Genomic DNA, 26,880 nt, shown 5'->3' with positions numbered 1-26,880 from the left:
TCTCTGTCTCTCTGACCCTCACTCTCTCTCCCTGTCTCTCTCAGTTCCTCTCTATCGCTGTAAGGGATTTACTATCCCCCAAAAGTAACAGAGACCCAAACCTCTTTTAACTGATTCATTGTTATCATTCAGCCCATTCTAAAGATCATGATTAAAGCCTCATGCTACTGGACTGGACATTAGTAAGTGATAGTAAGTTTTCCTGTTGTACGATTCTCCTGGGAATAGGAAGTGTCTGTCTGTCTGCCTAAGACTCATGTCAAATAATGGAAAATGTCCCCACACATGTGGTTGCCATGCAAGAAATACACTGTAAAATGATGCAATAGATGTAAAACAGAGAAGTTGCAGTGATATCCAGATTGGGCTGCAGGTTGCAGACCCAACCATTGTGTGAGTAGAGACGAGGGATGGCTTTCTGTCATACTGTAAGTAAAGGGAAGCAGACTGACTGTGTTGCCAGTTTCATTGTGTGAGTGAGCACTTAGCCCAGACGGCCTCGGTCAAACGCTCAACCGTCATCAAATATAACGTTTCAAGTTGAATTAGCCGTGTGTGTGTGTGGGTGTGCGTGCGTGTGTGTGTGTGTGTGTGTGTGTGTGTGTGTGTGTGTGTGTGTGTCTGTCTGTCGTCGCGGTTACGGGCCATCAGTTAAATTACGTCATGCTGGAGAAAGCAGCCCCAGGGAAGGTCGCATCCTTCCTCAGATCTCCTTCTCATCCTTCCTCAGATCTCCTTCTCATCCTTTCTCTCATCCCTCATTCTTTCATCCCTCACTCTTACTGTCCCTCATTCCATCCCTAGCAGAGGGGAAAAAGGTTTGTGAGTATCTGTGTTCATGGTATGACTCTGACAGCACTCCCACCCTCAGTCACCTCCATCTCTCTTATCTCTCTCTCTCGCTCTCTCTCAAGGGAGCCCTGGAAGAATGATAGGCATGCACGCACGCACACACACACATTCCACGACCACCTTATTTAGGTCTCCTAATGTGCGTAAAGCAAAACTGCTCATTTCCGGTTGAGGTAGACATAGCCTGTGCGGTAGCAGTAGACTCCATATTACACATTCCAGTGAATACTCATTAGTACGAGATCATCTTCCCATGAAAACTAACTAGACAGACAGGAATGTGTCTCTCTCTCTGACCCTGCTCTAAGACTGAGCAAGACTTTATGACTAAGTGGGCTTTTTTGATTTCCTCCAAGAGAGGCTGAATATCTGGTGTAGATGTAGTTTGTAGATGTAGTTTGTAGATGTAGTTTGTCACTCTTCCTTATTCATTTCAGGCTCCTTAATTGGACTGGCCTGGCAGCCACACAATACTTATTGTTTTGCTTCGGGAGCTCCCAGTTATTTCCCATTCTCCTCTCTCTTGTCGTGACGTAAACCTCTGGGTTTTACGAGGGGAGGCAATCTTAACCAAGATTTGGTTGGCCAAGATCTAGAGTTTAATTTGATCGTTGTGCTTTTCTTCTTGAGATGGGTAGACTAAGAGTAATCCAAGGTATGACCGATCGAAGGCCTGTTTGTTTGTGTATCGACTTAAAGCCTCGAGATCTGATGAGCCATCCACCCAGACTTTGGCTAAAAAGTTTGTTGGCACCAAATTACCCCTTCACTAAATTATTTGCCTTCACAATAGCATTCTAAATTCTATTTTGACTTTTAATAATTGTTTTTTTGGGGGGGGGTCCCAGAACCAGATTAAGCATCTTTTTACCTGGCCCCCAAAAAATACACTTTAAATGGGGTTTCTCTTAGAGACTCCATTGAACATTCCAGCCCTTAGTGTGAAAATGCCACCCTTTGAATTTCTAAATCTCGAACAGAGTTTGACACACTCAGCATGACAGGGATGGCCAACCCTCCTCTCATTCAGGCTTTTGCTCCAGCCCTGCTGTAACACGCCTGCCAGTCTACACAGCCAGTAGTTCTTGGCCATCCCTGATCTATGGCTTTTGGCCAAAGTGTATCAGACGTGGAGGTGAAAGCTACCTTTAAGGCCTCACGTTAGACACTCGTTTATCCGCCAACACGGTTTCCCTGGAACCCCATCACTTATTTTCCTCTCTCTCTCTCCCTCTCTTTTCAAACTCTCAGCGTGACACTTTGCTTAGGAAACTCTTAGATGTTTTATGTCATCATCTGTGGGAAGCAGTTGAAGGTGCTCTCATCTCTCCGCACTGCTCGCAGGCTGTCAGCAGGAACTACAAATTCAGACCCCGTTCCAAGCCTTCGTTTTATACCGTTCTTCTGTCCAAATTGACCTCCATAAGGTTCCCAACAACCTAAATCAAATCACATTTTATTGGTCACACAGACTTTTTAAAATTGTATACCCCTTTTCTTCTTCCCAGTTGGTTGTTATACAGTCTTTCCTCATCGCTGCAACTCCCGTACAGACTCAGGAGAGGCGGAGGTCGAGAGCCGTGCGTCCTCCGAAACACAACCCGCACTGCTTCTTGACACAATGCCCACTTAACCCAGTCTGTGCTAGTGTCCACTTAGCGTCCGCTACATTGGACCACTTCCGTATTAAGCTCGTCACTGGTACTTCCTGTTTGAGTTTTTGCTTGTAAGCAGGAATCAGGAGGATAGAGTTATGGTTTGATTTGCCAAATGACATGCGGGGGAGAGCTTTCATTGCATGCGCCTCTGTGCGTGGAGTGAAGGTGATCTAGACTTGTTATCCACTCGCTCAATTGCTTTCCGACCGCTCCCTCTACACACGCGTGCTACTGAGTGCACACACAAGCTCCTGTAAACCTGCAGAAGTACAATTCTATAAGAACACAGACACTGATGAGATACAGAAGCTACATTCCTTGCAAGACTGATGACAGCTTTATCGCACGTTCAAAAATGGACTGGTTGATTGGAGTAGGGAAATATGTGTTCCAACAACGGTTTTGGTATAATTACATCCTGTCTATTTTCCACTTTGGCTCCTTGCGAACTGCTAGTGCCATTTAGAATTGGTTAGCCTAAGGCTAGGCTATGACCCCCCCTACACATAGACAGGTCACACACTGAAAATATGCATAAACATTGGTTTGATAAAGACAACAAGCATATTTTGATCAGAATCATTAAGTCTAGGCCTACTCACCAAACAGATGTTGTGGCCGTGATTCATCACCATGCAGTGTTCATTGTGGAATTGTTAATTCCACATTGGGCTTTAAAAGCTTTTTGACGACTAGAGGATGCGGCAAACCCTCTCTACTTGTGTGTATCTAGCATCGTTCCGCTCTGTCTGTAATTAAAGCAGCACAGACTGACTGTCTGTCTGTCTTCTGAAGCCTTCTGAAAGCTTTTCGGGGAAGACATTTTTATTTATATCACATCACAGCCACTGTAGCTCATTCATCTTCTCTTCCTCAGCCAAATATTCCGCCCCAGTTGTCATGCCAACAGATTAGCGTGCTCTTGCGTGGTCTCTCTGCAGCCAAGTGAGGGGGTCTGCAGCAGGAACTGAGAGAGAGAGAGAGAGAGTGTGTGTGTGTGTGTGTGTGTGTGTGTGTGTGTGTGTGTGTGTGTGTGTGTGTGTGTGTGTGCGTGTGTGTGTGTGTGTGTGTGTGCGTGTGTGCTCGTGCATGGTCTGTGCAGTCTGCATCCCGGTCTCCAGGCTCTCAAACACTCCTCAGAAACACACCCACACTCCAAAACACACGTCAAGCTCTCAAGGCTCTAACACACAGTCAGACACTATGTTAGACAAAAACACACTCCAACGACAACACACACAACCAAACAGAACACCACTCTAATACACAGGTCACGACACATCTGGGTCAAGATATTGCATGTCTCCACTGCATGAGTACTGGACCATAGGGATTTCCCTCTCCTTCCGAACAGAATTGTCTCTCTTTGCGAAGCCTATCCCAAATACACTATTCAATCCCAGGGCTAACCCAAATAGACTATTCAATCCCAGGGCTATCCCAAATACACTATTCAATCCCAGGGCTATCCCAAATACACTATTCAATCCCAGGGCTAACCCAAATACACTATTCAATCCCAGGGCTAACCCAAATAGACTATTAAATCCTAGGGCTAACCCAAATACACTATTAAATCCCAGGGCTAACTCAAATAGACTATTCAAACCTAGGGCTAACCCAAATAGACTATTAAATCCTAGGGCTAACCCAAATAGACTATTCAATCCCAGGGCTAACCCAAATAGACTATTCAATCCCAGGGCTAACCAAAATAGACTATTCAATCCCAGGGCTAACCCAAATAGACTATTCAATCCCAGGGCTAACCCAAATAGACTATTCAATCCCAGGGCTAACCCAAATAGACTATTCAATCCCAGGGCTAACCCAAATAAATGGACAGAGTGGGTAAGCAAAATAATAATCCCTGATACATTTCACAATATCTCACAATGTAATCTGCCAGATGTCTTAAAACTGAGCAATTCCATGTCCAGTCACAACTCTATCTCTGCTCTCTAGATGTGTAGAAGAGTATGTTTGGGAAAAACTCCCCCATCTCTCTCTCACCCTTCCTGGCTCTCCCTTCCTCTCTCCCTTGCTCCCTCCCTCCGTCTCTCTCTCACTCCCTCGCTTCACCACCAAACCCCAAATACGCAAGCAAGCAGCTTATATAACAGACTTCCAATAACAGCCTGACTCATAACTTTGTCTGTGTCCTGCCATGTTGCAGAAGGCTTTCGCAGAGCTATTTTCACTGGCAGGCACACACACACACACACACACACACACAGAGACACACACACACACAGACACACAGACACACACACACACACAGACACACGCCACATCCACTATCATAACCCACAGAAAAGGGTCCAGAAATGGATTTCAAAGGCTCAAACACACCCCAGAGTGAGTAGCATGAAGTTGCCCCTAACCACTGTTTCAGGGTTAGGCCTTTTTTTTTTTTTTACCTCTACAGTGCATAAAGTAACAACTGGACATAGGGTAATCAGATCCCAGATCTGTGGTTAGGAGTGACTAATACTTGCAGCAAGGGGGCTAAAGTAGCACATAATTATCATAATTGGCAATCAGTGGCTGGAATAGGATTGCAGCGATTTAGCTGTCTTTAGCGCATTGTCTGTAAACGCTGCTTAGGTTTAGCCAGGGCTTAGGGTTAGTCTCCTATCACTAGTGTGTGTCACAGTTCTAAATGTTAATGCTGCTGCTGCTTTGATGTTGGAAGCAGTGCACACACCAGGGCTTTGTTATATATCGGGTTAATTCCATTAATTCAAATGTATGTTTTAGTGCAAAATTGTTTGTTTTTTATGTTGTCATTTTGGGTCTCATCTCCACGCACACCAAGCCCCTCCCCCTGCCACTTTACAACAACAAAGGTGACGATATCCTTTTCATGTCCCGGACTCCCAGGATTGACACACAGCAGACCCTACTAAAACATTGATTTTCGAGAATGAATGCTCAGTTTCTGTCGTGCACGGCGTTGACACAGACAAAAGAGGAAACGTGTTGCTTACCAGTATCTTTTGGCATTGCAGTACCATGTGACATACCGCTTGCAGTATTTTAGCCACAAAGTGCTATGTGCTAGCTCTCTAGTCTATGTTTTATACATGAGCGATTAACACAAATAGACACATTTCTAGAAGGAATTGGCCAAGTCATCATTCTGAGAAATGAGCATCTTCTTATCCAGGCAGGCCACTTGGTTTCAACATCTGAAGAAAGTGGACACGCTGGCATGCTGTTCAAACAGGAGGAGGGTGTGTTCATAACAGCTCGACTGTTCTAGACTGGAAATAGGAAGATCAGCAGGCTACCCACTAGCATGTGGGATTGTGCTTGAGAGATTTGTTTACGAGGCTTGTGTTCATTTTCTATCATGTCTGCTACATGAAGTTGGCCGTTATTCGTGGGTGTGCATTGTGCACGGTTATGGTTATTTGTAACAAAAAAAGGCCATTTTCATAGACAGACTTGGAAGCCAGATAAGTGATTATTGCAAAAAAGCGGGTTAAACCATTTTTTAAATAAAATAATACATGAATACATTAGTGGTGAGTATAATTGTGGAAGGCTTATATTAAGCTTAGGTATAATTTTACAAGCCCTGAATTCATTCGATTATTGCTGACTATTTGAAATGTAGTGTATTGTCATTTAATTGTGCAACAAAGCTTATTTAGGGAAAATAAATAAATACATTAAGTGCATTCGGAAAGTATTCAGACCACTTCACTTTTTCCACATTTTGTTACGTTACAGCCTTATTCCAAAAATGATTAAAAAAATAATTCCTCATCAATCTACACACAATACCCCATAATGACAATGCCCTATGGGACTCCCAATCACAGCCTGTTGTGATACAGCCTGGAAACGAACCAGGGTCTGTATAGACACCTCTAACACTGAGATGCAGTGCCTTAGACCGCTGTGCCACTCTGGAGCCCAAATATAGGCCCTATATAAGGCCCCACAGTTGAAAGTGCATGTCAGTGCAAAAACCAAGCCATGAGGTTGAAGGAAATATCCATAGAGCTTCGAGAAGAATTGTGTCGAGGCACAGATCTGGGGAAGGGTACCATAACATTTATGCAGCGTTGCATGTCCCCAAGAACACAGTGGCCTCCATCATTCTTAAATGGAAGAAGTTTGGAACCACCAAGACTCTACCTAGAGCTGGCTGCTCTGCCAAACTGAGTAATCGGGGGTGGAAGGACCTTGGTCAGGAAGGTGACCAAGAACCCGATGGTCACTCTGACAGAGCTCCATAGTTCCTGTGTGGAGGTGGAATAACCTTCCGGAAAGACAAGCATCTCTGCTAATCAGGCCTTTATGGTAGAGTGGCCAGACGGAAGCCACTCCTCAGTAAAAGGCAGCCCGCTTGGAGTTTGCCAAATGGCACCTAAAGGACTCTCAGACCATGAGAAAAAGAAACAAGATTCTCTGGTCTGATGAAACCAAGATTGAACTCTTTGGCCTAAATGCCCAGCGCCACGTCTGGAGGAAACCTGGCACCATCCCTACGGTGAAGCATGGGGGTGGCAGCATCATGCTGTGGGGATGTTTTTCAGCGGCAGGGACTAGGAGACTAGTCAGGGTGGAGGGAAAGATGAACGGAAACAAAGTACAGAGAGATCCTTGATGAAAACCTGCTCCAGAGCGCTCAGACTGGGGTGAAGGTTCACCTTCTAACAGGACAATGACCTTAAGAACACAGCCAAGACAACACAGGTGTGGCTTCGGGACAAGTCTCTGAATGTCTTTGAGTGGCCCGGACTTGAAAATACCTGTGCAGCGATGCTCCCCATCCAACCTGACATAGCTTGAAAGGATCTGCAGAGAAGAATGGGAGAAACTCCACAAATACAGGTGTGCCAAGCTTGTAGCGTCATACCCAAGAAGACTAAGGCTGTAATCGCTGCCAAAGGTGCTTTAACAAAGTACTGAGAAAAGGTTCTGAATACTTATGTAAATGTGATTTTACATTTTTAATACATTTGCAAACATTTCTAAAAAACTGTTTTTTGCTTTGTCATTGTGGGGTGTTGTGTGAAGATTGATGAAGAAAAAAAACGATTTAATAGGTTTTAGAATACGGCTGTAAAGTAACGAAATGTGGAAAAAGTCAAGTGGTCTGAATACTTTCTGAATGCACTGTATATTGTAACTCGCCCATACGTTTGTAGGCCATATTGCCCAGCCCTATCACACACACAGACACACACACACACGCATACACACACAAACGTGTTTGTTTTACTGTCTTTGTGGGGACCAAACATTTACCCCTAACCCTGATTCTAACCCTAATTGTAACCCTAACCCTAAACCTAACCTCTAAGCCTAAAATAACCCTTTTCCTTGTGTCCCCACTTGTCTGAATGTTCCTCATTCTACTATCCTTGTGAGGATAGTAAACACACACACACACCGCTCTGTTTCATTTTGCAGTTCCTTGGCTCATTTTTGTAACTTCACTTCTCCAACATGAATCCTTGTTTTGTTTAAAAGAACTAGAAAAACTATTTGTGCTAAACAGTATTTGTCCTGCCAGCCAGCTCGCTGGTTAGTTGGCTGTTGTCATCTGCAGCTGGCTCTGCAACACAAAGACTGAATATGTCTACTGCTCTCCTCTGCTTTCATCACTAAAGAGTTATTTGTGTGACCTTGCTGGACCTCAAAGTCCTCATAACAAAGATCGTAGTGGCACTTGAACTGTGTTGCGGTGCAAGAGTGCCAAAAAGCTCCTTAGGTTTAATCTCCCCCCCATAATAATGGCTGGAAAGGAGCGAATTAAATGTTGACCATGTGTTTGATACAATTCCACTAGTTCCGCTCCAGCCGTTACCACAAGCCTGTCCTCCCCAATAAAGGTGCCACCAACCTCCTGTGCTCTCTGTCTGTCTCTCCCGTGTCTCTGTGTCAGGGTTATGCGCAGTACATAGGTTAATGCTTAGTAGTAGACCTTCCACTGCCGAGTGCATTACTAGGGGGAGGGAGGGAGATATCAAAGTCTTCTTGAACAGAGCACTACTCAGTCATGAGGCATCAAAGCCAAAGGAATTGAATAATATATAGAAATGCTATAAATGTGGAAACTTACCAATAAACAATTGGTCAACAACTAATTCAATCCCTTTTAGACAACGTCCTGGAACAAACTTTCCACTGTAACAGTGAAGGTGTAAACTTGGCAGTAAAAAATCTAAACGGTATATTTGACCTCGCAGCTTCCCTATCAAATCTAAAAATTTCAAACAGAAAATTAACAACAATGATAAATGGTTTAATGAAGAATGCAAAAACCTAAGAAAGAAATTGAGAAACCTATCCAACCAAAAACATAGAGACCCAGATAATCTGAGTCTACGCCTTCACTATGGTGAATCACTAAAACAATACAGAAATACACTATGGAAAAAGAAGGAACAGCATGTCAGAAATCAGCTCAAAGTCCATAGACTAACCACTTCTGGGAAAATTGGAAACATGGCTCACTCGAGACACGCTATCGGAGTCGGTACAGCCAGCTGGTTTCTTCACGCATCGCGCCGACAGAAACAAGCATCTTTCTGGTAAGAAGAGTATGCCTTATGATTAATGTGGTGTGATCATAACAACATACAGGAACTCAAATCCTTCTGTTCACCTGACTTAGAATTCCTCACAATCAAATGTCGACCGCATTACCTACCAAGAGAATTCTCTTAGATTATAATAACAGCCGCATATATTCCCCCCCAAGCAGACACATCGATGGGCCTGAACAAACTTTATTTGACTCTATGTAAACTGGAAACCACATATCCTGAGGCTGCATTCATTGTAGCTGGGGATTTTAACAAGGCTAATCTGAAAATAAGACTCCCTAAATTCTATCAGCATATCGATTGTGCTACCAGGGTTGGTAAAACCCTGGATCATTGTTATTCTAACTTCCGTGACGCATATAAGGGCCTCCCCCGCCCTCCTTTCGGAAAAGCTGACCACGACTCCCTGCCTATAGACAGAGACTAAAACTGTTATGGTGCGTGAATGAGGACCCAAAAGCGAATTAACAAACAGAGTACTTTAATGACGAACATACGTGGGCTCAGATGGACAGGTAGATTCCGACAGGACAGGACAAGGTTGCAGCACACACGATGATAGTCTGGTTCAGGCATGAGACACACAAACAAACAAACAAGAATCCGACAAGGACAGGAGCAGAAACAGAGAGAGATATAGGGACCTAATCAGAGGGAAAAAGGGAACAGGTGGGGAACGGGGTGAATGGGTAATTAGGAGGAGACAAGGCACAGCTGGGGAAAAGAGGGGGAGAAAAGGTAACATAACAACGACCAGCAGAGGGAGACAGGGTGAAGGGAAAAGACAGAGACAAGACAACATGACAGTACATGACAGTACCCCCCCACTCACCGAGCGCCTCCTGGCGCACTCGAGGAGGAAGCCTGGCGGCAACGGAGGAAATCATCGATCAGCGCACGGTCCAGCACGTCCCGAGAGGGAACCCAACTCCTCTCCTCAGGACCGTACCCCTCCCAATCTACTAGGTACTGATGACCACGGCCCCGAGGACGCATGTCCAAAATCCTACGGACCCTGTAGATGGGTGCGCCCTCGACAAGGATGGGGGGGGGGGGGGGGGGGAAGACGAGCGGGGGCGCGAAGAACGGGCTTGACACAGGAGACATGGAAGACCGGGTGGACGCGACGAAGATATCGCGGCAGAAGAAGTCGCACTGCGACAGGGTTAATGATTTGAGAAATACGGAACGGACCAATGAACCGCGGGGTCAACTTGCGAGAAGCGGTCTTAAGGGGAAGGTTCTGAGTGGAGAGCCAAACTCTCTGACCGCGACAATATCTAGGACTCTTAGTTCTACGCTTATTAGCAGCTCTCACAGTCTGCGCCCTATAACGGCAAAGTGCAGACCTGACCCTCTTCCAGGTGCGCTCGCAACGTTGGACAAAAGCCTGAGCGGAGGGGACGCTGGACTCGGCGAACTGAGATGAGAACAGCGGAGGCTGGTACCCGAGGCTACTCTGAAAAGGAGATAGCCCTGTCGCAGACGAAGGAAGCGAGTTGTGGGCGTATTCTGCCCAGGGGAGCTGTTCTGACCAAGACGCAGGGTTGCGAAAAGAAAGACTGCGTAAGATGCGACCAATAGTCTGATTGGCCCGTTCTGCTTGACCGTTAGACTGGGGGTGAAAGCCGGAAGAGAGACTGACGGAAGCCCCAATCAAACGGCAAAACTCCCTCCAAAATTGAGACGTGAATTGCGGACCTCTGTCCGAAACGACGTCTGACGGAAGGCCATGAATTCTGAAAACATTCTCGATGATGATTTGTGCCGTCTCTTTAGCAGAAGGAAGCTTAGCAAGGGGAATAAAATGAGCCGCCTTAGAGAACCTGTCGACAACCGTAAGAATAACAGTCTTCCCCGCTGACGAAGGCAGTCCGGTGACAAAATCTAAGGCGATGTGAGACCACGGTCGAGAGGGAATGGGAAGCGGCCTGAGACGGCCGGCAGGAGGGGAGTTACCGGACTTAGTCTGCGCGCAGACCGAACAAGCAGCCACGAAACGACGCGTGTCATGCTCCCGGGTGGGCCACCAAAAACGCTGGCGAATGGAAGCAAGCGTACCCCGAACGCCAGGGTGGCCGGCTAACTTGGCAGAGTGAGCCCACTGAAGAACGGCCAGACGAGTAGGAACGGGAACGAAAAGAAGGTTCCTAGGACAAGCGCGCGGCGACGGAGTGTGAGTGAGCGCTTGCTTTACCTGCCTCTCAATTCCCCAGACAGTCAACCCGACAACACGCCCCTCAGGGAGAATCCCCTCGGGGTCAGTGGAGGCCACTGAAGAACTGAAGAGACGAGATAAAGCATCAGGCTTGGTGTTCTTAGAGCCCGGACGATAAGAAATCACGAACTCGAAACGAGCGAAAAACAGCGCCCAACGCGCCTGACGCGCATTAAGTCGTTTGGCAGAACGGATGTACTCAAGGTTCCTATGGTCAGTCCAAACGACAAAAGGAACGGTCGCCCCCTCCAACCACTGTCGCCATTCGCCTAGGGCTAACCGGATGGCGAGCAGTTCGCGGTTTCCCACATCATAGTTACGTTCCGACGGGGACAGGCGATGAGAAAAATACGCGCATGGGTGGACCTTGTCGTCAGAGAGGGAGCGCTGAGAAAGAATGGCTCCCACGCCCACCTCTGACGCGTCAACCTCGACAACGAACTGTCTAGAGACGTCAGGTGTAACAAGGATAGGAGCGGATGTAAAACGATTCTTGAGGAGATCAAAAGCTCCCTGGGCGGAAACGGACCACTTAAAGCACGTCTTGACAGAAGTAAGGGCTGTGAGAGGAGCTGCCACCTGACCGAAATTACGGATGAAACGACGATAGAAGTTCGCGAAGCCGAGAAAGCGCTGCAGCTCGACGCGTGACTTAGGAGCGGGCCAATCAATGACAGCTTGGACCTTAGCGGGATCCATCTTAATGCCTTCAGCGGAAATAACAGAACCGAGAAATGTGACGGAGGAGGCATGAAAAGTGCACTTCTCAGCCTTCACAAAAAGACAATTCTCTAAAAGGCGCTGGAGGACACGTCGAACGTGCTGAAGATGAATCTGGAGTGACGGTGAAAAAATCAGGATATCGTCAAGGTAAACGAAAACAAAGATGTTCAGCATGTCTCTCAGGACATCATTGACTAATGCCTGAAAGACAGCTGGAGCGTTAGCGAGGCCGAAAGGAAGAACCCGGTATTCAAAGTGCCCTAACGGAGTGTTAAACGCCGTCTTCCACTCGTCCCCCTCCCTGATGCGCACGAGATGGTAAGCGTTACGAAGGTCCAACTTAGTGAAAAACCTGGCTCCCTGCAGGATCTCGAAGGAGAGACAGGAGTAGTAGCGCTCACCAGTAGCCCTCCGCTTACTGATGAGCTCTGGCTTTTACTGGACATGAAGTGACAAAATGACCAGCAGAACCGCAATAGAGACAGAGGCGGTTGGTGATTCTCCGTTCCCTCTCCTTAGTCGAGATGCGGATACCTCCCAGCTGCATAGGCTCAGCTCCCGAGCCGGCAGAGGAAGATGGTAGTGATGCGGAGAGGGGGGCAACGGAGAACGCGAGCTCCTTTCCACGAGCTCGGTGACGAAGATCAACCCGTCGCTCAATGCGAATAGCGAGTTCAATCAAGGAATCCACGCTGGAAGGAACCTCCCGGGAGAGAATCTCATCCTTTACCTCTGCGCGGAGACCCTCCAGAAGACGAGCGAGCAAAGCCGGCTCGTTCCAGCCACTGGAGGCAGCAAGAGTGCGAAACTCAATAGAGTAGTCTGTTATGGATCGATTGCCTTGACATAGGGAAGACAGGGCCCTGGAAGCCTCCTCCCCAAAAACAGATCGATCAAAAACCCGTATCATCTCCTCCTTAAAGTCCTGATACTGGTTAGTACACTCAGCCCTTGCCTCCCAGATTGCCGTGCCCCACTCACGAGCCCGTCCAGTAAGGAGAGATATGACGTAGGCGACACGAGCAGTGCTCCTGGCGTAAGTGTTGGGCTGGAGAGAAAACACAATATCACACTGGGTGAGGAACGAGCGGCATTCAGTGGGCTCCCCAGAGTAACACGGCGGGTTATTGATTCTGGGCTCCGGAGATTCGAAAGCCCTGGAAGTGGCCGGTGGATCGAGGCGGAGATGGTGAACCTGTTCTGTGAGGTTGGAGACTTGGGTGGCCAGGGTCTCAACGGCATGTCGAGCAGCAGACAATTCCTGCTCGTGTCTGCCTAGCATCGCTCCCTGGATCTCGATGGCTGAGTGGAGAGGATCCGAAGTCGCTGGGTCCATTCTTGGTCGGATTCTTCTGTTATGGTGCGTGAATGAGGACCCAAAAGCGAATTAACAAACAGAGTACTTTAATGACGAACATACGTGGGCTCAGATGGACAGGTAGATTCCGACAGGACAGGACAAGGTTGCAGCACACACGATGATAGTCTGGTTCAGGCATGAGACACACAAACAAACAAACAAGAATCCGACAAGGACAGGAGCAGAAACAGAGAGAGATATAGGGACCTAATCAGAGGGAAAAAGGGAACAGGTGGGGAACGGGGTGAATGGGTAATTAGGAGGAGACAAGGCACAGCTGGGGAAAAGAGGGGGAGAAAAGGTAACATAACAACGACCAGCAGAGGGAGACAGGGTGAAGGGAAAGGACAGAGACAAGACAACATGACAGTACATGACAAAAACAGGAAGCTCCCGCTCTCAGGTCTGTTCAACGCTGGTCCGACCAATCTGATTCCACACTTCAAGATTACTTCGATCACGTGGATTGGGATATGTTCCGCATTGCGTCAAACAACAACATTGACGATTACGCTGATTCGGGGAGCGAGTTTATTAGCAAGTGCATCGGCGACGTTGTACCCACAGCAACTATTAAAACATTCCCAAACCAGAAACCGTGGATTGATGGCAGCATTCGCATGAAACAGAAAGCACAAACCACTGCTTTTAACCAGGGCAAGGTGACCGGAAACATGACCGCATACAGACAGTGTAGCTATTCCCTCCGCAAGGCAATCAAACAAGCCATGCGTCAGTATAGAGACAAAGTAGAGTCGTAATTCAACGGCTCAGACACAATAGGTGTGTGGCAGGATCTACAGTCAATCACGGATTACAAAAAGAAAACCAGCCCCGTCGTGGACCAGGATGTCTTGCTCCCAGACAGAATTAACAACTTCTTTGCTCGCTTTGGGGACAATACAGTGCCACTGACACGGCCCGCTACCAAAACCTGCAGAATCTCCTTCACTGCTGCCGTCGTGAGTAAAACATTTAAATGTGTTAACCCTCGCAAGGCTGCAGGCCCTGTCAGCATCCCCAGCCGCGTCCTCAGTGCAAGCGCAGACCAGCTGGCTGGTGTGTTTACGGACATATTCAATCAATCCTTATCCCAGTCTGCTGTTCCCACATGCTTCAAGAGGGCCACCATTGTTCCTGTTCCCAAGAAAGCTAAGGTAACTGAGCTAAACGACTACCGCCCCGTAGCACTCACGTCCGTCATCATGAAGTGCTTTGAGAGACTAGTCAAGGACCATATCACCTCCACCCTACCTGACACCCTAGACCCACTCCAATTTGCTTTCCGCCCCGATAGGTCCACAGACAACGCAATCTCAACCACACTGCCCTCACCCATATTGACAAGAGGAATACCTATGTGAGAATGCTGTTCATCGACTACAGCTCAGCATTTAACACCATAGTACCCTCCAAACTCGTCATCAAGCGCGAGACCCTAGGTCTCGACCCCGCCCTGTGCAACTGGGTACTGGACTTCCCAGGTGGTGAGGGTAGGTAACAACATCTCCACCCCGCTGATCCTCAACACTGGGGCCCCACAAGGGTGCTTTCTGAGCCCTCTCCTGTACTCCCTGTTCACCCACGACTGCGTGGCCATGCACGCCTCCAACTCAATCATCAAGTTTGCAGACGACACTAGAGTGGTAGGCTTGATTACCAACAATGACGAGACGGCCTACAGGGAGGAGGTGAGGGCCCTCGGAGTGTGTTGTCAGGAAAATAACCTCACACTCAACGTCAACAAAAACAAAGGAGATGATCGTGGACTTCAGGAAACAGCAGAGGCAACCTCAGGAGGCTGAAGAAATTTGGCTTGTCACCAAAAGCACACAAACTTTTACAGATGCACAATCGAGAGCATCCTGTCGGGCTGTATCACCGCCTGGTACGGCAACTGCTCCGCCCACAACCGTAAGGCTCTCTAGAGGGTAGTGAGGTCTGCACAACGCATCACCGGGGGCAAACTACTTGCCCTCCAGGACATCTACACCCCCCGATGTCACAGGAAGGCAATATAGATCATCAAGGACAACAACCACCCAATTCACTGCCTGTTCACCCCGCTATCATTCAGAAGGCAAGGTCAGTACAGATGCATCAAAGCAGGGACAGAGAGACTGAAAAACAGCTTCTATCTCAAGGCCATCAGACTGTTAAACAGCCACCACTAACATTGAGTGGCTGCTGCCAACATACTGACTCAACTCCAGTCACTTTAATAATGGAAAGATTGATGTAAAAATGTATCACTAGCCACTTTTATATGTTTACATACCCTACATTACTCATCTCATATGTATATACTGTACTCAATACCATCTACTGCATCTTGTCTATGCCGTTCTGTACCATCACTCATTCATATATTTTTATGTACATATTCTTCATCCCTTTACACTTGTATGTATAAGGTAGTTGTTGTGAAATTGTTAGTTTAAATTACTCGTTGGTTATTACTGCAATGTGGGAACTAGAAGCACAAGCATTTTGCTACACTCGCATTAACATCTGCTAGCCATGTGTATGTGACAAATAACATTTGATTGTTTTTTGATTTGCAGTTATCTATCCTAAATGGAGATGTATGGGTAAACCACTTCTTCAATCTTTTTGGCCCTGTAACAAAGAACAAACAGCAAAAACATATACATTATCAAATACAAATCTTAGAATCAAATATTAAAGAGTACCAGAACCCGCTGGATTCTCCAATTACATTGAATGAACTACGGGACAAAATACAAACCCTTCAACCCAAAAAGGCCTGTGGTGTTGATGGTATCCTCAATGAACTTATAAAATATACAGACAACAAATTCCAATTGACTATACTTAAACTCTTTAACATCATCCTTAGCTCTGGAATCTTCCCCAATATTTGGAACCAAGGACTGATCACCCAATCCACAAAAGTGGAGACAAATTTGACCCCAATAACTACCATGGGATATGCGTCAACAGCAACCTTGGGAAAATCCTCTGCATTATCATTAAGAGCGGACTCATACATTTCCCCAGTGAAAACAATGTACTGAGCAAATGTCAAATTGGCATTTTGCCAAATTACTGTACGACAGACCACGTATTCACCCTGCACACCCTATTTGACAAACAAACAAACCAAAACAAAGGCAGTCTTCTCATGCTTTGTTGATTTAAAAAAAAACTTTGACTCAATTTGGCATGAGGGTCTGCTATACAAATTTATGGAAAGTGGTGTTGGGGGAAAAACATACAACATTATAATATCAATGTACACAAACATCAAGTGTGCAGTTAAAATTGGCAAAAACACACACAGTTCTTTCCACAGCGCTGTGGAGTGAAACAGGGATGCAGCTTAAGCCCCACTCTCTTCAACATATATATCTACGAATTGGCGAGGGCACTAAAACAGTCCACAGCACCCAGCCTCACCATACTAGAATCTGAAGAGAGAATCTGAAGTCAAATCTCTACTGTTTGCTGATGATCTGGTGCTTCTGTCACCAACGAAACAGGGCCTACAGCAGCACATAGATCTTCTGCACATATTCAGCCAGACCTGGGCCCTGACAGTAAATCTCAGTAAGACAAAAACAATGGTGTTCCAACAAAGGTCCAGTCGTCAGGACCACAAATACAAATTCCATCTAGACACCGTTGCCCTAGAGCACACAAAGAACTACACATACCTCAACCTAAACATCAGCGCCACAGGTAACTTCAACAAAGCTGTGAACGATCTGAGAGACAAGGCAAGAAGGGCCTTCTATGCCATCAAAAGGAACATAAGATTCGACATACCAATTAGGATCTGGCTAAAAATACTTGAATCAGTTATAGAACCAATTGCCCTATGGTTGTTAGGTCTGGGGTCCACTTACCAACCAAGAATTCACAAAATGGGACAAACACCAAATTGAGACTCTGTATGCAGAATTCTGCGAAAACATCCTCAGTGTACAACATAAAACACCAAATAATGCATGCAGAGCAGAATTAGGCCGATACCCGCTAATTATCAAAATCCAGAAAAGAGCCGTTAAATTCTACAACCACCTAAAAGGAAGCGATTCCCAAACCTTCCATAACAAAGCCATCACCTACATAGAGATGAACCTGGAGAAGAGTCCCCTAAGCAAGCTGGTCATGTTTACAAAGACAAACAGATCCCACAGTTAGATCCAACCAAATCATGAGAAAACTAAAAGATAATTACTTGACACATTGGAAAGAATTAACAAAAACACAGAGCAAATTAGAATGCTTTTTGGCCCTAAACAGAGAGTACACAGTGGTAGAATATCTGACCACTGTGACTGGCCCAAACTTAAGGAAAGCTTTGACTATGTACAGACTCAGTGAGTATAGCCTTGCTATTGAGAAATGCCGCCGAAGTCAGACCTGGCTCTCAAGAGAAGACAGGCTATGTGCACACTGCTCATAAAATTAGGTGGAAACTGAGCTGCACTTCCTGATCTCCTGCCAAATGTATGACCATATTAGAGACACAGATTTCCCTCAGATTGCACAGATCTACAAAGAATTCGAAAAACAAATCCAATTTTGATTAACTTCCATATCTCCTGGATGAAATACCACAGTGTGCCATCACAGCAGCAAGATTTGTCACCTGTTGCCACACTTTTATTTACGATCTATTTCACTTGCTTTGACAACATAAACATATGTTTCCCATGCCAATAAAGCCCTTTGAATTGAATTGAAAAGAATTGAGAGGGAGAGAGAGAGCGAGGAAGCGGGACAGAGAGAGAGCGTTTCAGCTCAACCACTCCACTCTAATAGCCTGTTACAGAATGGAGAGAGTTGAGTTGTCAAGTAGGGCCATTTTAACCAGAGAGAGTGCCACTGATAGTATAAGGATCCAGTCACTACAGCAACACTATAGTCTGGGGAAAAATGTACTGACTTGCTAGAGTTTTTGAGAGTGACTGAGTGGCTAAAGTTCATTATCGGGATTTGTGCATTAAACGTGACCATTGTTATCATCATAAATGTGAGTGCTGAGACTGAAGCTCCCCTTGATGTGTGTGTGTGTGTGTGTGTGCGTGTGCGTGTGCGTGCGTGTGCGACTGTGTGCTTTGAACACGTAGCGTGTCTACTCACGCTGACAGAGACTTGTTTTGCTGCTCACCTTTGATCAGGGGGATGATGATAACGGAGTACATTTAGCTCAGGGCACCGGTGGTTCTGTGTCGGAAACAGAGTGGGGAACAGACGCTGTGAAGCTGGTGATTATAGTGATGAGAAAACGCCATGACTCTCGCCTTCAAGCTCGCTGTAAACAGAGAGATGCCCCTCCCTTCTCCCTCTATCCCTCTTTTTCTGTCCTGCTCTCATCTCTCATTCGGCTATAAACAAAGATATACGCATTGCAATCTCTCTCTCTCTTTCTCTCCCTCTCTCTGTCTATCCCTCCATATCTCATTCAGCAGGCTGTAAAACCCGAGAGAAAAGAAAGGCTTCCTGCACCTTCTACCACAGAGAGCCATGACTGTGTAGAGATGAATGGCCAGTCTGCAGAATACAGTGTGACACAGCATGGCCATTCAGTCCAGACTACAGTGTGAACAGTATTGCCAGTGTGATCATTATCCAGGGAAAGGTCAGGCAGGGTGCACCAGATCCCAATTGGTCACCACGTTAAACCACTGACTAATGAACCACAGGGAGAGGGGGGGGAGAACAGGGACACAAACACGAAGGACGGAGAGAGAAATAGAGGTAGGGGGGTTTAGGGGAGGAGAGAGAGATGTTCAGTATAGGCTGGTGTGAGCTATTAACCATTAACCTTTCAGTGACCTGAGTCCTTGAGGAGAATTAATGTCATGGTGTGTGTGCATACGGGGTTTCAGGTGTGTGTGTGTGTGTGTGTGTGTGTGTGTGTGTGTGTGTGTGTGTGTGTGTGTGTGTGTGTGTGTGTGTGTGTGTGTGTGTGTGTGTGTGTGATGCTCAGAGGAGGTGACGAGCCAGAAGTGCTTCTGCGGCTGAAAACATCTGGGTCAGAAAAGCTCAACCAGATACAGTATCCCAGGCTAAAACGAAACAATGTCAGTATAGTAGAGGGGATTTGGTGAACTGGGCTCTAGAGATACATTTTCAGGATAAATCTCACAGTCAGAACACTTGTGGAATGTCACCATCTGTCTGTCTCCATCTCCTGTAACTGTGTCAATCTGTCTCTTATGTTTTCTCCAGAGTACAAAATGGTATTTAAAGTGTGTGTGTGTGTGTGTTTGTGTGTGTGTCTGTCAACACAAACACTCCCCTCAGGTATAGCTCCAAATCACATTTTATTTGACACATGCTTCATAAACAGCAAGTGTAAACTAACAGTGAATACTTACAAGGCCCTTTCCAACAATATGCAGGGAGAAAGAAAATAGAGAAATAATAGAAAGCAACACATAATAGTAATAATAATAATAGTAATAATACTATTAATAATAATAATACAAGTAATAATGAGTAACGATAACTTGGCAATATTCACGGGGTACCAGCACCAAGTCGATGTGCAGGAGTACGAGGTAATTGACATAATTTCACATATAACTGGGAATTCAGGGACTAGTCAACAGGATAGATATTAAACAGTAGCAGCAGTGTATGTGATGAGTCAAAATAGTTAGTGCATCCAGAAAAATTGGACTTATTCATGTGTCAGAGCACTGTTGTACATTTATCAATGGCTGTGACATATGGCGTGCAGGGAAACTGCAGTGTGTGTGCCTCTGAACGATTCTATCATCTCTCTCTCTCTCTCTCTCTCTCTCTCTCTCTCTCCCATTGAGAGTCTCATTTATTCATGCTGGTGGGGGGAGGCGCCATTTTCCGTCCGACTGCCAAGAACTCCTTAAAAATTCAAAAATGAACTCAGCCGCCTAGTTATAAAAAAGAAATGAAACAGCTCACTACTTTGCTGCTACACTGGCTGATTTAAAGCCTGTTAAGATGGGAAGCGCTTACGTGAAGTGTGTATGGCGTCACTCCCACCACCCTACTGCAGTGTGCAGCGTCAACGCTCCCCCTAAGATGTGTGGTTATTTATAACCAAGACTTTCTCACTTAAAAATCTACAGTGTTTTCATGCGGTGTTCTTATTTTTTTTATTTAACTAGGCAGGTCAGTTAAGAACAAATTCTTATTTTCAGTGCCTGTTCAGGGGCAGAACGACAGATTTGTACCTTGTCAGCTCGTGGGTTTGAACTTGCAACCTTCCGGTTACTAGTCCATCGCTCTAACCACTAGGCTACCCTGCCGCCCCTGCTGTGTGTGTCTGAGCAGCATCTACTTTGCTATCACTAGACCTCAAAATCACTAGCCGCAAAGGGTTACTGCTGGCTGTTGATTGATCAACGAATGATGTTGATTGGCCAAAGAGTTCACTCACCTGGCGTTCCAGGTTTAAATCAGTCCATGACCAGGTGGTGAGAACCAGAAGTGTTTTGGTCCTCCAGGACAGTAATTGAATAGCCCTGACTGAGCCCAGCCTGCTCTATTCCCATCCACTATCCTGGCTGGAGTTAGTGAACTGGACTATTGGGATGAGCTTGAGAGACAGGAAGGCCCTGTCTGCCTGTTTATCCATTACGGCAGTAGACTCTCTCTCTCTCTCTCTCTCTCTATCTCTCTCTCTCTCTCTCTCTCTCTCTCAGTCTCTAAGGTTGTCACTCACCATAACCTGACATCTCTCCTTGCTGCTCAGGAGATTCACTTGAATCCTGCAGCTCAGGACCCCCCACTTTCCCTACAACAATTCTTATCTCGGGCTTGCCATCTCTCTCTCCCACTCTGACGTCATCTAAGATACGCACCTAGCAACTCTCCTAGGATCCCAGCCCCCCCCCCCCCCCTCTCATCTCTCTCTATCTCTCTCTCTCTCCCTCTCTCCACCTCTCTCTCTACCTCTCTCTCACTTTCTCCTCTCACCTAGCATGTCTCTTAGGATCTCAACCCCCACCCTTCTCCTCCTATCCTACCTCTCTCTCTCTACTCTGACGCAGCTCTTTCTGTCTGCCCCAAGGGCAGTTCCACTAATTTTAGCCTGGCACTGAAGCAGAGGCACAGATGGGTCTCTCTCTTGTTATTCTCATTTGTATGCCAAAATTATCCCTCTTCCCCCCTTCCTCCTCCCCCCTTTTCCCCTTCCTCCCCTAGTCCCCTTCCCTTTCCCTCTTGTTCCCTCTGTCTCTCCTTGTATCCATCCTCATTCCATCCTTTTCTCATCGCACCTCCTTCCCTACTTTTTTCTGTCTCTCCTCTCCTTCCCTCCTTTCCTCTCCTTCCCTCCTTTCCTAGATTTCCCCTCTCCTTTCCTCCTTTCCTTTCCCTACTTACTCCTATCCTCTGTCTCTCCTCTTCGTCTCTCCTTTGCTTTCATCCTCTTTCCATTCCTCCCTTGCCTTTTGTGTGACATCTCACATCTCTGTGCTTGTGACTTAAGAAAAGAACGATGAGAGTGTTCTCCTTTGTTGACACTTACTGGCTACAATAGTCAAGGCTGGAGTGAATTGAGCTGTGTGTGTGTGTGTGTGTGTGTGTGTGTGTGTGTGTGTGTGTGTGTGTGTGTGTGTGTGTGTGTGTGTGTGTGTGTGTGTGTGTGTGTGTGTGCGTGTGTGCCAGCACAACACGGTGAAGGTCAGTGGAGAGAGAGAGCCTCAGTGGGCTGTGATAAATGCAGTAAGATGGGGGAGTAGGCAGACCCAACGCTGGCGGCACAAACACACACACATATTTATAACAGTAGCAGCAGACTCTGGTCTAGCTGTGTACATGTATAGATGTCTCATTAGGTTTGGATGGAGGGCTTTTCAATCAATCACATGACCTGCAGCTGGATTGGCCTGCAGTGCACTGCTCAATGTGTTCTTTGTCATAAGCAACGTAAACCAAACAAAATTGTGTTTTTATTTATTGGTTCCTTGAGTGATTGATAACTGATACTGTCTTAAAGATGCACTGCACTGTGCTCATTCGTTGATAAAATTATAATGAATTGGTTGATTGATTGTCTCAAAGTTGACTGCTGAGTATCTGCCATGCTAGAGCCTCTGTGGTGGTGTATGATGGTGGTGTATGATGGTGGTGTATGATGGTGGTGTATGATGGTGGTGCATGATGGTGGTGTATGATGGTGGTGTATGATGGTGGTGTGTGATGGTGAGGTATGATGGTGGTGTATGATGCTGGTGTATGATGGTGGTGTATGATGGTGGTGTATGATGCTTGTGTATGATGGGGGTGTATGATGGTGGTGTATGATGCTTGTGTATGATGGTGGTGTATGATGCTGGTGTATGATGCCGGTGTATGATGATGATGCATGATGGTGGTGTATGATGGTGGTGTATGATGCTGGTGTATGATGGTGAGGTATGATGCTGGTGTATGATGGTGGTGTATAATATTGAGGTATGATGGTGGTGCATGATGGTGAGGTATGAGGGTGGTATATGATGGTGGTGCATGATGGTGGTGTATGATGGTGGTGTATGATGGTGGTGTATGATGGTGGTGCATGATGGTGGTGTATGAGGGTGGTATATGATGGTGGTGCATGATGGTGGTGTATGATGGTGGTGCATGATGGTGGTGTATGAGGGTGGTATATGATGGTGGTGCATGATGGTGGTGTATGATGGTGGTGTATGATGGTGGTGTATGATGGTGGTGCATGGTGGTGTATGATGCTGGTGTATGATGGTGAGGTATGATGGTGGTGCATGATGGTGGTGTATGATGGTGAGGTATGATGGTGGTGCATAATGGTGAGGTATGATGGTGAGGTATGATGGTGGTGCATGGTGGTGGTGTATGGTGGTGTATGATGGTGGTGCATTATGGTGGTGTATGATGGTGGTGTATGATGGTGGTGTATGATAGTGAGGTATGATGGTGGTGCATGATGGTGAGGTATGATGGTGGTGTATGATGGTGGTGCATGATGGTGGTGTATGATGGTGGTATATGATGGTGGTGTATGATGGTGGTGTATGATGGTGGTGCATGGTGGTGTATGATGCTGGTGTATGATGGTGAGGTATGATGGTGGTGTATGATGGTGAGGTATGATGGTGGTGCATGATGGTGAGGTATGATGGTGGTGCATTATGGTGAGGTATGATGGTGGTGTATGATGGTGAGGTATGATGGTGGTGCATGATTGTGGTGTATGATGGTGAGGTATGATGGTGGTGTATGATGATGAGGTATGATGGTGGTGCATGATTGTGGTGTATGATGGTGAGGTATGATGGTGGTGTATGATGATGAGGTATGATGGTGGTGTATGATGGTGGTGTATGATGATGAGGTATGATGGTGGTGTATGATGGTGGTGTATGATGGTGAGGTAAGATGGTGGTATATGATGGTGGTGCTTGATTATGGTGTATGATGGTGAGGTATGATGGTGAGGTATGATGGTGGTGCATGATGGTGGTGTATGATGGTGAGGTATGATGGTGGTGTATGATGGTGGTGCTTGATTATGGTGTATGATGGTGAGGTATGATGGTGTTGTATGATGGTGGTGTATGATGGTGGTGTATGATGGTTCAAATTTATCAATTGATTGATTGATAAAGAAATTGACTTATTGTTTCTCTCTTCCCCCTCAGTGAGCAGAGTATCTGCCAGGCACGAGCCTCTGTCATGGTCTATGATGACGGCAGTAAGAAGTGGGTTCCCATCAAGCCAGGTCAGCAGGGCTTCAGCCGCATCAACATCTACCACAACACTGCCAACAACACCTTCCGTGTGGTGGGAGTAAAGTTACAGGACCAGCAGGTAGAGGTACACACACACACACACACTCACAAACACACACACACACACTCACAAACACACACACACACACACACACATACACACACACACATTGATCTAAAATGGCCTTGAAGGTAACCATGAACTCTCTCCTCCTTTCCACCTCTCCACTTCTCCATCTCACATCTCCATCTCACCCATCTCTCCATCACACCACCTCTCCATCTCTCCACCTCTCCATCTCACCACCTCTCCATCTTACCACCTCTCCATCTCTCTACCTCTCCATCTCTCCACCTCTCCATCTCTTCACCTCTCCATCTCTCCACCTCTCCATCTCTCCACCTCTCCATCTCTCTACCTCTCCATCTCTCTACCTCTCCATCTCTCTACCTCTCCATCTCTCCATCTCTCTACCTCTCCATCTCACCACCTCTCCATCTCTCTACCTCTCCATCTCTCTACCTCTCCATCTCTCTACCTCTCCACCTCTCTACCTCTCCACCTCTCCATCTCTCTACCTCTCCATCTCTCCATCTCACCACCTCTCCATCTCACCACCTCTCCATCTCTCTACCTCTCCACCTCACCACCTCTCCACCTCTCCACCTCGCCACCTCTCCATCTCACCACCTCTCCATCTCACCACCTCACCATCTCTCTACCTCTCCATCTCTCCACCTCTCCACCTCTCTACCTCTCCACCTCTCCATCTCTCTACCTCTCCATCTCTCCATCTCACCACCTCTCCATCTCACCACCTCTCCATCTCTCTACCTCTCCATCTCACCACCTCTCCACCTCTCCACCTCGCCACCTCTCCATCTCACCACCTCTCCATCTCACCACCTCACCACCTCTCTACCTCTCCATCTCTCCATCTCACCAACTCTCCATCTCACCACCTCTCCATCTCTCTACCTCTCCATTCTCCATCTCACCACCTCTCCATCTCACCACCTCTACATCTCTCTACCTCTCCATCTCTCTACCTCTACATCTCTCTACCTCTCCATCTCTCTACCTCTCCATTCTCCATCTCACCACCTCTCCATCTCACCACCTCTCCATCTCTCTACCTCTCCATCTCTCTACCTCTCCATCTCTCTACCTCTACATCTCTCTACCTCTCCATCTCTCTACCTCTCCATTCTCCATCTCACCACCTCTCCATCTCTCTACCTCTCCATCTCTCTACCTCTCCATCTCACCACCTCTCCATCTCTCTACCTCTCCATCTCTCCATCTCTCTACCTCTCCATCTCTCCATCTCTCTACCTCTCCATCTCTCCATCTCTCTACCTCTCCATCTCACCACCTCTCCATCTCTCTACCTCTCCATCTCTCCATCTCTCTACCTCTCCATCTCTCCATCTCACCACCTCTCCATCTCACCACCTCTCCATCTCTCTACCTCTCCATCTCACCACCTCTCCACCTCTCCACCTCGCCACCTCTCCATCTCACCACCTCTCCATCTCACCACCTCACCACCTCTCTACCTCTCCATCTCTCTACCTCTCCACCTCTCTACCTCTCCACCTCTCCATCTCTCCATCTCACCACCTCTCCATCTCACCACCTCTCCATCTCTCTACCTCTCCATCTCACCACCTCTCCACCTCTCCACCTCGCCACCTCTCCATCTCACCACCTCTCCATCTCACCACCTCACCACCTCTCTACCTCTCCATCTCTCCATCTCACCAACTCTCCATCTCTCTACCTCTCCATCTCTCTACCTCTCCATTCTCCATCTCACCACCTCTCCATCTCACCACCTCTCCATCTCTCTACCTCTCCATCTCTCTACCTCTCCATCTCTCTACCTCTACATCTCTCTACCTCTCCATCTCTCTACCTCTCCATTCTCCATCTCACCACCTCTCCATCTCTCTACCTCTCCATCTCTCTACCTCTCCATCTCACCACCTCTCCATCTCTCTACCTCTCCATCTCTCCATCTCTCTACCTCTCCATCTCTCCATCTCTCTACCTCTCCATCTCTCCATCTCTCTACCTCTCCATCTCACCACCTCTCCATCTCTCTACCTCTCCATCTCTCCATCTCTCTACCTCTCCATCTCTCCATCTCTCTACCTCTCCATCTCACCACCTCTCCATCTCTCTACCTCTCCATCTCTCCATCTCTCTACCTCTCCATCTCTCCATCTCTCTACCTCTCCATCTCACCACCTCTCCATCTCTCTACCTCTCCATCTCTCCATCTCTCCTCTCTAGGTGGTAATCAACTACTCCATAGTGAAGGGTCTGAAGTATAACCAGGCCACGCCCACCTTCCACCAGTGGCGTGATGCCCGTCAGGTATACGGACTCAACTTCGCCAGCAAGGAGGAGGCTACCACCTTCTCTAATGCCATGCTGTTCGCTCTCAATGTCCTCAGCACTCAGGACGGAGGTGAGAGAGAGAGAGTATGTAAGGGACATGGGGTGTGTGTGTGTGTCCTGGGGTGTGTTCGGGTGTGTGTGTGTGTGTGTAAGGGAGATGGTGTGTGTGTGTGTGCTTGCGTCTACTATTATTAACTTGCAGTTTGGCTGATCAGATGTGTTCTGTTTTTAAACTGTAACATGCTAACGAGATAAAGCCTATGGAGTTTGACACTGACAGATGGACCAGTGTATCTAAGGTCACCAGAGACCGGATTAACAATACTAATGAAGCAGTTTGGCTCACAGACACACACACACACACACACACACCCG

At 46.9% G+C, this 26,880-nt stretch overlaps 1 protein-coding gene across 5 annotated transcripts in view; it reads left to right on the top strand.

The window, feature by feature from the left end:
* LOC110529865 (ena/VASP-like protein) overlaps nt 1–26,880 on the top strand; it is a 71,861-nt gene that overhangs the window by 25,678 nt on the left and 19,303 nt on the right. For 3 of the 5 annotated variants that reach the window (XM_036985386.1, XM_036985381.1, XM_036985382.1), the window contains exons 2-3: nt 24,009–24,183; nt 26,398–26,575. In XM_036985386.1, coding sequence (XP_036841281.1) covers nt 24,009–24,183; nt 26,398–26,575 — 353 coding nt within the window. The remainder of the gene's footprint in view (nt 1–24,008; nt 24,184–26,397; nt 26,576–26,880) is intronic. The other 2 variants (XM_036985383.1, XM_036985384.1) reach the window with 1 other exon arrangement.

Source organism: Oncorhynchus mykiss, chromosome 8, assembly GCF_013265735.2.
Source record: "Oncorhynchus mykiss isolate Arlee chromosome 8, USDA_OmykA_1.1, whole genome shotgun sequence".
NCBI lineage: Eukaryota > Metazoa > Chordata > Actinopteri > Salmoniformes > Salmonidae > Oncorhynchus > Oncorhynchus mykiss.
The sequence above is the reverse complement of the archived record's forward strand: the minus strand, read 5'-3'. Positions and strand labels throughout refer to the sequence as shown.